Source organism: Microchirus variegatus, assembly GCF_963457635.1.
Source record: "Microchirus variegatus genome assembly, chromosome: 1".
NCBI classification, from domain to species: Eukaryota; Metazoa; Chordata; class Actinopteri; order Pleuronectiformes; family Soleidae; genus Microchirus; species Microchirus variegatus.
The window spans coordinates 15,273,528-15,285,936 of record NC_139802.1 but is presented as its reverse complement, the minus strand read 5'-3'; the positions used below and the strand labels follow the sequence as shown (position 1 = coordinate 15,285,936).

Sequence of the window (12,409 nt, the reverse complement as noted above, 5' to 3'; positions counted from 1 at the left end):
GTACTTTGTTGCTTAACAACACTGGTGAATATATTGACCAATTTATGACCATTTACGGCCCGTGGGCCAGTACCGGCCCACCAGCAGGTCCAATCCGGACCGCAGGATGAATTTATGAAGAGTTCACATTATGGTTAGATTGTAATACTATTTTCAGTTCCAGATACCTTAAATCTGTGATCTGTAAGTTGTAATACATCATTATATGTGAATGGTACTTAGGCATAAAATTGGCATAAAATTGTTGAAATTGCACTTGTTTTTCAGGTTGTAAAATGTTTTGTAAAAAAAAATTAATTAAATTAAATTTAAAACAAAGGGAATACATTCGGAGTCCTTGTTGTTTATTATTTTACTGGTCCGCCTCACATTGCACTGTATGCTTAACGTTTTATTGTGAAAACCGGATGTTCCCAACTTTGCTCGCTCTGGGCTGCTTCGAACATATGGGAGCAATCGTGTAGAGAGAGTGGGCTGGTGATGTTGACAGAGGTTTCTCTTCCTGCTGCAGCTGCTGCTCTATCACTGTGACTCTTTAACGCGCTGTAACAGTCAAAACAGTTGTTGCTCAGCAGTAATGGAGTCCAGCAGGATCCTGATAAAAGGAGGCAAAGTCGTGAACGAAGACCGCTCCGCGATCAGCGACGTCTACATCGAAAATGGGAAAATAATCGAAGTTGGGCTGAACCTTCAAATCCCAGCGGGAGCGCGGGTCATCGATGCCACGGATAAGCTCGTGATGCCCGGCGGCATCGACACGCACACTCACATGGAGCTGGCGTTCATGGGCACCAAGGCCGTGGACGACTTCTACATAGGGACAAAGGTGGAATAAGTGTTTTTATTTGGCCTCCGTTGTAAGATAGGGATTTAACCTATGAGGCGTTCAAGTGCAAACGCCTGGACACAGTTATACAAAATTCAAGAACCACACTGTTTTTATTAGTTTAAGTCCTAAATCAAATTCCTTTCTAGAGTTGACTGGAGTGCTTTGGCATATATAGCAACAATGTATAAAACATAAAAAACAATACAAGTAAAATAATAAAAAAATATTAACTCTAGGTTCAATGAAGGCCAAGGAGAAAAAGGTTGTATTTTGTTACTTTATTTTTCAGTGGGCAATATGTTATTTGTTTAAATATTTGAGATTCTAAATCTAATTCTTAGAAGTTTAGCAGTTTTCATGCAAATAGACTATTAATGTACTTTGCAAATGATTACATTACTGATATCACTTCATGTATGGAAAAAGAAATAAACAACAGCTGATGCATAGTTACCATTTTCAAATGATCTCCAAGACCCACTTTTAAAAAACCTTAGTTGACCTTAGAGCACATGCTTAGGTCTTTTTTTTTTATCCAAGTAGAAGAAGCACACACCGCATAGTAGAAACAGTCTTGTATGAGTCCTGTCCATGCATGTAAGATTGTACTAACAAATGTTTTTTTTTTTAAAGCAAAGAAAATGATGTCCACGCTGAGTGACCTGTTGGAAAAACAATGCACTGTTATCACTTGAATGATTGAAAACACAAAACTTACGTCATGCAGGTCACTTTGTCCAGTTTCTCAAATCGCCTTTGTAACTGAAAGCATCAGTGAAAACACTGATGTGGCAAAAGGAAAATAATGAAACTTGTGTAGCATTCAAACCAGACCTTTGACGACTTTAACTAACAACTCCAACAATTAACGACAGTCCAAGTTCTTGCTGTTACTGAGTACTTGTTGTGCAGTTCTACTCCATTATATTTTTCCCACCTCCTCTGGACATTCCAGACTGTTATCTGGCAGATAAAACTTAAACTGTGCTGATAATGTTGCCACAGGTTAGTGTGATACGGCGATGGATGTGGAGCAAACATTAACAGAATTTAAAACACCTGCATATGTATATATACTCTTTATCTGTTTGTTTTCTATGCAGCATAAACTATTGTCATGTGTTCTTGTGTCATGATATTATAACTGATGTTACATTTAGTATAAATGCTTTAGTTAAAAAATAAGTAAATCGCACACAGTTACTGAGTTGGTCTTTAAAGGTGCATTATGTAATAAATCTAAAGCAACTGGCCATAAAATCCTCCTAATATGTCACAGAGACTCATGAATAATGTTCATATAACAAACTGAACTCGCCAACAACAACAGTACAGCCAAAATATTTGCATTAAAAAATATATTTTGCAGACTGCAAATCATGTTTATGTTTTGAAATCATGTTTTAGCATGTGGCGCCACCTACCGCCATCTACCAATCATTGCAGTTAGTAGATTCTCAGCTGCCGAGCAACCACGGGTTGCCAGTTACGTCAGAAAACGAAACCTAGAAGACCTCAGTATTTTGAATTTGAATGTAGTAACTGTTTTTGGCCACATTCTTACATATGGCACCTTTAACTTGAGTCTGTGTGCTTATGTTTGTGTTCCATCAGGCTGCTCTCGCAGGAGGGACCACAATGATCCTGGACTTTGTCATCCCCCAGAGGGGCAATTCTCTTCTGGAGGCCTACGACCGCTGGCGTCAGACAGCTGACCCCAAAGTTTGCTGCGACTATTCACTGCATGTCGCTGTCACGTGGTGGAGTGAGAAGGTGATTCAAAGAAATAAATAAATGCATACCCTCTTTCCCCAATGCTCAGTCAAAATTAATTCAGGGAAATCCCAACATGTATTTCTCCAAACATTATTTCTTTCTCAGGTCAAGAAAGAGATGGAGACTCTGGCCAAAGAAAAAGGAGTGAACTCCTTCAAGATGTTCATGGCCTATAAAGACGTGTTCATGCTGCAGGACTCAGAGCTTTATGCGTCCTTCTCCCAGTGTAAAGAGATCGGAGCTATAGCTCAGGTTCACGCTGAGAACGGAGATCTGATCGCAGAGGTGAGTGAAGTGTTCAGTGTCTCTAATGATTAAGCTGGTGTTACTTTTTTTTTTTTTTTTTTAACTTGGAGCAAAAGTAATCGATCACATATCAACGTAAACACACAGATATTTATTTATGTATGTCGGTGTGTCTTTTTCTGTGAAGTTGTGGCTTGAGGTCAAGTACATAATATCAGTTTGTAAACACAGTCCAGAATGCATTATGGGTAATGTGTAACCCAGACAGCAGCTGAATGAACCTCTGGACTTTTGTCCATGTGCTGCATAAAGACCAGACACTGTGACTGTGAAAATAATACAAACTTCAGGGTTATTCAGTCATTTGTAAGCATTTCAATAACCCTAGCAGTTTTTTAGCTATAGCTGTGACACATTAACTTCTTGAAAGTTGCATCACTGGTTCAAAGTTCACTTTTGTTGCACTTGGAGCAAATAACATGAAAATGCCAAAGCCCACGTTTGTCCTGTTTGGTGCTTGTTGATTATCACAAGAAAATGCATGTCCTCCCCTTACATTAATAAAAGCAGAACCTTGAAAAATTAATGAAAGAAAGACTATCCTCTGCCTTAAAGCTCCCATATTATGCAAAATCTACTTTTTAATCATTTAAATCCTTATATTTGGGACTCTTGCGGTCCTATCAGTTGGAAAATTGTGAAAAAAAGATGACTCACTCACGTTTTTGTGGTCCTCCTCAGTCTAAGTACAGGTGTTTCCTTTTACTTTTTTTTTTAATTTCTTTTTTTAAAAGAGATACGACTCAACTGAGCGTTCTGAACAGGGCTGTTTTGACAGGGTGATTGAACTGCTCTGGTGCTTTATTCTTATGGTATTTTGACCAAAGCATGTCACAGACATGTTCATTAGGACACCAGGGAACTAGTTTAACTTGGAGAAATAGGGTATAATATAGAGCTGCAACTAACGATTATTTTCGTAATCGATTAATCTGACGATTATTTTCTCGATTAATCGCTTGGTCCATAAAATGTCAGAAAAAACATTGATCAGTGTTTGTCAAAGCTGGAAATTATGATGTTCTCGAATGTCTTGTTTTGTTCACAAACCAAAATTATTCAGTTTTAATGATTTCTTTGTTATGTGGGGCAAAGAAAATATTCACATTTAAGAAGCTAAAACAATCAGAAATCTTGTTTTAATCATGAAAAAAGCTTCAAACCGATTATCGATTATCAAAATAGTTGGCGATTAATTTAGTTATCGATTAATAATCGATTAATCGTTTCAGCTCTAGTATAATATGAGTCCTATAATGTGTCTTTTTTTATGTGACATAGCATTAAATCACCACTAGGGTGTAGCAAATGCTAGGAAAGCAACGTCTGGCTGTTGAGGTTGCTACCATTCAAAAAGGTGCTGAATGTAAATCTTTGTACGGCTCTTCAGTTCAAATCATTTAGCGAGTCAAACAGTTAGTGTTTTTGTGTTCACTCTGCTTGGACAGACACAATCATGTGTTATTTCTTCATCCCATTTAACCTTTATGTCCTTCCTTGTTGCCCCCATGCTGGGACCTGACAGGGAGCTAAGAAGATGCTGGCCCTGGGCATCACCGGACCCGAGGGTCACGAGCTGTGTCGGCCAGAGGAGGTGGAGGCCGAGGCCACACAGAGAGCCGTCACCATTGCACATGCTGTCAACTGCCCGCTCTATGTGGTCCATGTCATGAGCAAATCTGCAGCCAAGGTTGTGGCGAATGCACGCAGAGATGGTGAGTGTGAGTTTGCTGCCACCTGCTGTTTTAATCAGGTACGGCACAGTGGAGAGATGGTGGATTTATTTATGTGGCAGTAACAGAGTTCATATTTTGGACTGTTTTTCAATGCATTTCCTTTTTAAATAACTACAGCTTTGATTATTTAGGATTTTCACCTCACTTTAAAATCCTTGATTTGGTCAAACACTACACTACTAGAAACTACAAATGAATCCAGCAGAGGGCAGTAATGCAACATGTCTTTGCCTACTGCTCTTTATACATGATGACCAACCAAGAGCCAGTTTTTTTTTTTTTTTGCTTATTAATATTTTACCTCTCTACAGGTCGTGTGGTGTTTGGGGAGCCCATTGCAGCAGGACTGGGCACAGATGGTACCAACTACTACCACAAGGAGTGGGCACATGCTGCAGCCTTTGTTATGGGTCCTCCACTAAGACCTGACCCCAGCACTCCTGGGTACCTGATGGACCTGCTGGCCAAGTAAGTGTAGGTCAAAGTGCAGTGGAGGCATTGTGTTGCCAAACCTCAACCCTGTAATGATTTCATGAGAACAACATGATGTGCTTGTGAAAAATCAAACACACAAAGTCAAACTTGGCGATTCACGCCGTTTATTTACCATTTATTATGAATACGCACTGTAATCTAAAATGCTGAAGCAAATATGTTATCATTTATTACTTGTGAAGAGTGTTTTCACAGCAGCATTTTATCAACATTCTTGTCATTTATACTATACTACTCTGTCATCATTTTAGTGATGATCTTAGTCTGACGGGGACAGACAACTGCACCTTCTCTGTGTGCCAGAAAGCACTGGGAAAAGACGACTTCACCAAGATCCCAAACGGAGTGAATGGTGTGGAGGATCGGATGTCTGTCATCTGGGAGAAGGGAGTGGTACGTCCTAATTATAATAATAATAATGCATTATATTTGAAGCTGCCTTTCAAGACACTCAAGGTCGCCGAGACACTCAAGGTCATATATCATAATATATGGAAAGTCTGCTGATTAGGTACGGAGATGCAATCCTCATGTGTAGTAGCTGCTGTGAAGAGCTGTTTTAGAGCTTTATCCATGTGGTTGTTTCACAGTTTGAAATGATGTGATTAATACTGCAGAGCCCAATATCAATATAAAAATGTTCTTTTCAGCTTCCATGTAACTTATTTTCAGTGTAATGCAGAGTCAGTAATGATAACTCATGAGAAGGGAATAGGAAAAATGACCACCACCAAAGATATCATGCTTTCAGTGCTATCTGTCTTGGTGGGAGTTGTGGTTCTGATATAAAAGTTCTGACATTGCAGGTGGACGGAGGATTTTTTTCCCCACTTCCTTTAAGTCTCATACTGCTGTTAAGAAAGGAAACAAAGTTTCATTACAAACAATAAAGGGAATAATCTTTTGGAGCTTTAGAGTGCAGACGTTGCATTTTCTTGCCATTGTTGTGAGGATGCTGTTTCAGCCCGGCCACCTCAAGGCACTTGCATTTGCCACATGCTACAGAGCTGGCAAAGCACGTACAGTATTAGATGGCATTTTGGCAGAAACGAGTTGCTTGCTCCACAGTTAAGCGCTGACCTTTTTAACTGCTAATTCTGTATATTGTTGGCTTTGTGTGTGTTTCTTTCTCCCTTCAGCACAGTGGCAAAATGGACGAGAATCGATTCGTCACCGTCACCAGCAGCAACGCAGCGAAAATCTTCAACTTCTACCCGCAGAAAGGCCGTATTGCCAAGGGCTCGGATGCTGATGTGGTTATATGGGACCACAAGATGACAAGGTGAGAACCTTGAGTCCAGCCAGTCTGGAGAAAGCCTTTTAGGGACAGAAAACTCTAGAACACTGTGGAAGTCTGTATATGTATATGAAGCGCATTCAGAATGCTCCGTACCTGCTGTTATCAGCATCTTCAACTGCACAGCTCATGTGATAGCATGTCTTCAGGCTGTGAAGCATTCATTTCAATAAAATAAGTTTTTTTTTGGGGGGGGGGGGTTTGAGCATCACTGTGAATCATGCCGACTAAAAAGAGAAGTAAAGCTTCTTTCACCTCGTGCCACGTCGACGCACACATTTAAGCTGATTACGTCTACGATGCACCATTTATAGCAGCAGATTAAAGCCGAACACAGTGTATATACTCATCAGTTAAAAAAAGATCGTTCGGTTGATTGATTTTTTTTGTTTATTTGTTAGGGAGAAGGATTTTATCACACTTACATAAGCTGAACGTGTCATTAGAACCATGCTGACGGCTCATAGTGAGCATCTTAAAGATGACAAATATTTCTCGTGGGCGCTAAACCAATTTTCATAGTACAGAACACACAGTATTAAGGCTATTTTCAGAATATTATAACCAATCATGTGATTTTTTCTTTGCATTCTGTCATCATTCTACCAAAGTGCCATATAGGGAGAGGGAGGAAGTATGCTACACTGTGCACATGCACTGAGGCCGGTAAAGGGGACAGTTTGTATTCCAGTCGCATGCATTCTGTATGGCACACTCAGACTTATATAACCCAGAATGGCTCTGCGCCGCTCTGTTTGCTGGAGAATTTGGGCTGAGCTCCTCGGGGAAGTCACTAACCGCTGATGTGAATTTGAGGAGAAACACGTTACAGCGTGGTGTCATTTGCTAGTGTTGAGGAGTTTATAATATATGATCCTCAGGCTCGGTTTCCCCTGGACACAACGTCTTTTGTTTAACTCTTTTGCGTGCGTTCCGGTCTCCAACATTTCGCAGATGTTACAATCGTGCTTTTTCCAGCACGAGAGAGCACCTCCATGTTTGATCGCTGCAGCTGTGAATTCATCTGTGAAACTGCACAATGAATTGCCCTCGGCGCAAGTGTCACTTGGTAACATCCGGGGACCAGACGTTACAGACGGTTGCGTAACCAGAAAGGCCTCGGGAAGCTCAGCCACTTGTCGTGTGACTCATCACTGGGCTACTTGAATAATGTGTTATGGATATAAACATTAAATGAAATGTACTTGTAGGTATCTATAAGTGGAGGCTGGTGTTTGAACAGAGAATGAATGAAGACAGGGCAGAACACTGTTGTAATAGTAAAAACTATGACCTCATAGGAGAGATTATATATTATAATATACTTTTTTTTCCCAAAAAACACTTTATATATAGTTATCAGGAGTAGGGAGCCAGATTTAGCAAATCCACTGCATGCTACAGTACCTGCAGTGCCACACAGCAAACACACAAACTAAGTAGCATTGTACAGCATTAAGCAGATTAAAAGCACTTTTTTTTCCCCCTCTGTTCACTCACTCATCACTCATCCTCCACATGAGGGTCACAGAGGCCGCTCGTGCCAATCCCAGCTAAAGGCATTGTTACAACCTGGACAGGTTTCCAGACAGGGCCACATGGAGACAAACAACCATTCACACCTATGGTCAATTTTGAGTGTCCAATTTGCCTAATCCTCAAATGTGCATGTTTTTGAACTGCGAGGAGAACGTGCAAACTCCATGTATGGCTGCAAAACACAAAAATACACTATTGCAGGTTTAAATAAAAGTCAAAACAATGAAACGATAAGCCCTGTATGCCGAGACTATATCACATAATTCAAGCAGGGCTGTTAAGATATGAGTTTTCCATAAATCTTGAATCAAACATTGCTGGCATATACTGTACATACACTCTGCATGAGTGCTTTCAGATAAATAATTTAATTTATTTGAAACATTTCTGTCAATAAATCTACTACTGGTCTTATTAAACTTTTGTTTGGGAGAAAGTGTTTTCTGTACGGAACTGGCCCAGTCTGTTTTGTTTTTGATGTGAGGAGAGTAGTGGCAGTGCTCATTCAGCAGCCTGGAGACAGGTGCCACAATACTTAAGTAAGAAGCACTCAAAATGTTGAGGTGGAAGACGCCTGATTTTATGTGCTTGGTAAGCTTTTTTGAGCATGTGAGCAAATTGTAAATAACGCATTATGTTACGTTTTGCTGCATAAGCCAGCTGCACTAACTTGATGCTGTATAGTACAACTTCACAATAGGTTTTTGTTGTAATTATCTCACTATATAACAAACATGTGGTCAATATGTCTTTTTAGGAAGATATCAGCCAAGACTCACCACCAGGCTGTGGACTACAACATCTTTGAAGGTATGGAGTGTCACGGCGTCCCCGTCGTCACCATCTCCAGAGGGAAAGTGGTCTATGAGGAAGGGCAGCTGAAGGTGTCGCCAGGGCACGGGAAATTCATCCACAGAAAACCCTTCTCCGAGTTTGTTTACAAAAGAATAACACAAAGGGATCAGGTAAGTCACATCCCTACACATTTAACCCTTATGTCAGATGGTCTCCTTCACTATTAAAAACAGATTATAACCCATCAATTATATCACAATAACACAATACAATGTGATATTTCAGATTCATAGTGTGATCCATTCATAATAAATGAAATGAAAAAAAGTAATACTTTAGCATGTTGTCCAAAATTTTACAATTTCTTTGGACAATTTTTCTTTTTCCAAAATGTGACATTTTTTGGGGAAAATATTTTTTGTCCAAAATTTGACAAGAAAAGTAATACTTTAGTATGTCCTCCAAAATTTGACGATTTTTTTGGGAAAACATTTTTTTGTCCAAAATTTGACAAAAAGTAATACTTAAGTTTGTCGTCAAAAACGTGACTTTTTAAAAAAAAAATTTACTTAAATGCTTAACTGCGCAGCACCTGTCAGACGACTGAAAATTCATATTTCGTTTTGTCTGAAGCCCGAAGAGAAACTGCACACAAAAGGTGGCTTGACATTTCTCTCTGCTTTGTATTTGTTCTGCAGGTGGCACAACCTACAGCTGTGATCAGAGAACCCTATGAAGGCAAAGTCATTTCTCTATGAACAACTGGACTAGAACATGAAAGACACTTTTGAGCTCCAGCTGTGTCTCCAGTACAATCCAGAACAGATCACAACCAAAACAACTCAGCGCTGTCTCACTGTGAAATATTTCTCAGAGAGCAATTCTTCAATTGACCCTTTTCCTACAGTTTTATTTTCACGCATTATCCGGTCATATAAGTCTGTGTGTGTGTGTGTTGTAAAGGACTGGGCTTTTTCAAGACTTAGGCCAATGTCCTGTTGCCAAAGAATACCTGTTGAACTATAATGTCTTAACATACAGTACATTATGCAAGCAATTCACTTAATATAATGAAAGAAAATAAACCTATCTATCTATAAAAAACTGTGAATAAAATGATGTATTATATGACATGAATTGTGTATTTCTAATTTGATCTTATTTCCAGCTCAGCTCCTAAAGCAAGGCTAAAATACACTGTGTATAAACAAGTGTTACACTCATGCCGTTAAGTGCAAAAAAATGTGCTATTGAAATACAAACAAAATGTTTAGATTTTTCTCACTTCCATTAAAGTATAATAAATGCATTTTATTATATCTGGGTGTCACTCTGGGCTTTTGCCTTGGAACTGATCCTTTTTTACTCTCCACAAGAAAAAGATTCAACACAAAAATAATAATGAATATTTTCTGTTTATTCATCTGAAAACATCGTGGCACCGTGACAGAAAAACTGGCATTTAAAGGGTTAAATATTTTCAAAAGAATTAGTATTTGATATCAATAATTTGGACAAAAACAATTCAATGAAAGTAGAATATAATAGCGTATAATATTTTTTGTTGCTTGCATTTTCTTATAGCATATTTGTTGTGCTTGCCACATGAGTGTGAGTATTTGACACTGCACAAAAATAAAAATGCAAAAAAATCAACTGTGTTGCTATTATATATTATGATATTATAATCTAGAATATTACATCATATTACTACAAATGCACTGACATTTGCTTTCTTGACCCAGATGGACCCTAGATTTGCATATTCAGCAGCATCACACTCCGTCCATGTCCATGTATGGACTGCGCTCATTTCTTCCCACAGACATTTTTTTGGTTGTCACCATGCATCATGTGACAGCTTCCTCTTAAGCTGATATGCTTGCCATGGTTGTTATGTCACAGGGTCAGTTGAGACATAATGTGAGCTTATCAGTTTGCCACATGGGTCAGTGGCTGCGTGTGTTGCAGAAGTCACACTCATCCCAGAGCTGCACCACTTCCTCTTGAAAGTGTTACTGTCATCCAAAATTTGACTAAAAAGTCATAGCTTAGTATATCGTCCAAAACAACAAAAATGTTTCAGTTTCCTGAAGTTTTGTTTTTCAAAAATATAATTACTGACTTCTTTTTTTTTAAGTTTCCTGAATTCTTTTTCAGATAGTTTACTAAAATAAAACATAAACTATTTCTGCAAAAAGTCAATTTTTTAGGACAATTTTTTTTGTAAGAAATTTGACAAAAATTTCATATTATAGTATGCCGTCCAAAATATGACATAAAAGTCATACTTTAGTATGTTGTCCAAAATTTGACAATTTTTTTGATCATATTTTTTTGGACAAAAAGTTCATAGTATAGTATGTTGTCCAAAATTTGAGAAGTGTAATAGTATAGTAGTCATCCAAAATATGACAATTATTTTTGTAAAAAAGAAAAAAACTTGTCCAAAATGTGACAAAAAGAGTCATAGGTTAGTATATCGTCCAAAATTTGAAAAAAGTGTCATACTTAAGTACGTTGTCAAAAATTTGACAAAAAGTCATACTTGAGTATGTCGTCCTTATATTTAAATTCTTTTGGACATTTTAATTTCTCTCCAAAATTTGACAAAAATGTAATTTGTAAATGTTTTGGTCCAAAACTTGACAACAACGACACACTATACTATGTATTAGTCATACTACACTATGTTGTCCAAAATCTGACCATTTTTTGAAAAAAAAACTTTGGTCCAAAATTTGACAAAAACTACATACTATACTATGTCGTCCAAAATCTGACCATTTTTTTGAAAAACTTTCTTTTGGTCCAAAACTTGACAAAAACGACATACTATACTTTGTAGTATGTCATACTACACTATGTTGTCCAAAATGTAACCATTTTTTGGAAAAAGAATTTGGTCCAAAATTTGACAAAAACGACATACTATACTATGTCGTCCAAAATCTGACAATTTTTCTGAAAAAAATTTTTTGGTCCAAAACTTGACAAAAACGACATACTATACTATGTAGTACGTCATACTACACTATGTCATTCAAAATGCGACCATTTTTTGGAAAAAAAACTTTGGTCCAAAATTTGACAAAAACGACATACTATACCATGTCGTCCAAAATCTGACCATTTTTTTAAAAAACATTTTTTTGGTCCAAAACTTGACAAAAATGTAATACTATGCTATGTAGTACGTCATACTACACTATGTTGTCCAAAATGTGACCATTTTTGGAAAAAAAAATTTGGTCCAAAATTTGACAAAAACGACATACTATATTATGTCGTCCAAAATCTGATAATTTTTTTGAAAAACATTTTTTTGGTCCAAAACTTGACAAAAACGACATTCTATACTATGTTGTACGTCATACTACACTATGTTGTCCAAAATGTAACCATTTTTTGAAAAAAAAATTTGGTCCAAAATTTGACAAAAACGACATACTATACTATGTCGTCCAAAACCTGATAATTTTTTTGAAAAACATTTTTTTGGTCCAAAACTTGACAAAAACGTCATACTATACTATGTAGTACGTCATACTACACTATTTCGTCCAAAATGTGACCATTTTTTGGAAAAAAAATTTGGTCCAAAATTTGACAAAAAACGACATTATATACCATGTC

General features: G+C 37.7%; 1 protein-coding gene across 1 annotated transcript; it reads left to right on the top strand.

Moving 5' to 3' along the window:
- Positions 1-577: 577 nt before the first annotated feature.
- dpys (dihydropyrimidinase) lies at positions 578-9,605 on the top strand (the record flags this gene model as incomplete). Its single annotated transcript, XM_083900256.1, has 9 exons — positions 578-826; positions 2,444-2,602; positions 2,711-2,890; positions 4,437-4,626; positions 4,959-5,115; positions 5,394-5,535; positions 6,282-6,424; positions 8,736-8,943; positions 9,472-9,605. The coding sequence occupies 9 exons, from the start codon at positions 578-580 to the stop codon at positions 9,529-9,531; spliced, it is 1,488 nt and encodes a 495-aa protein (XP_083756382.1). The 3' UTR covers positions 9,532-9,605.
- Positions 9,606-12,409: the final 2,804 nt, after the last annotated feature.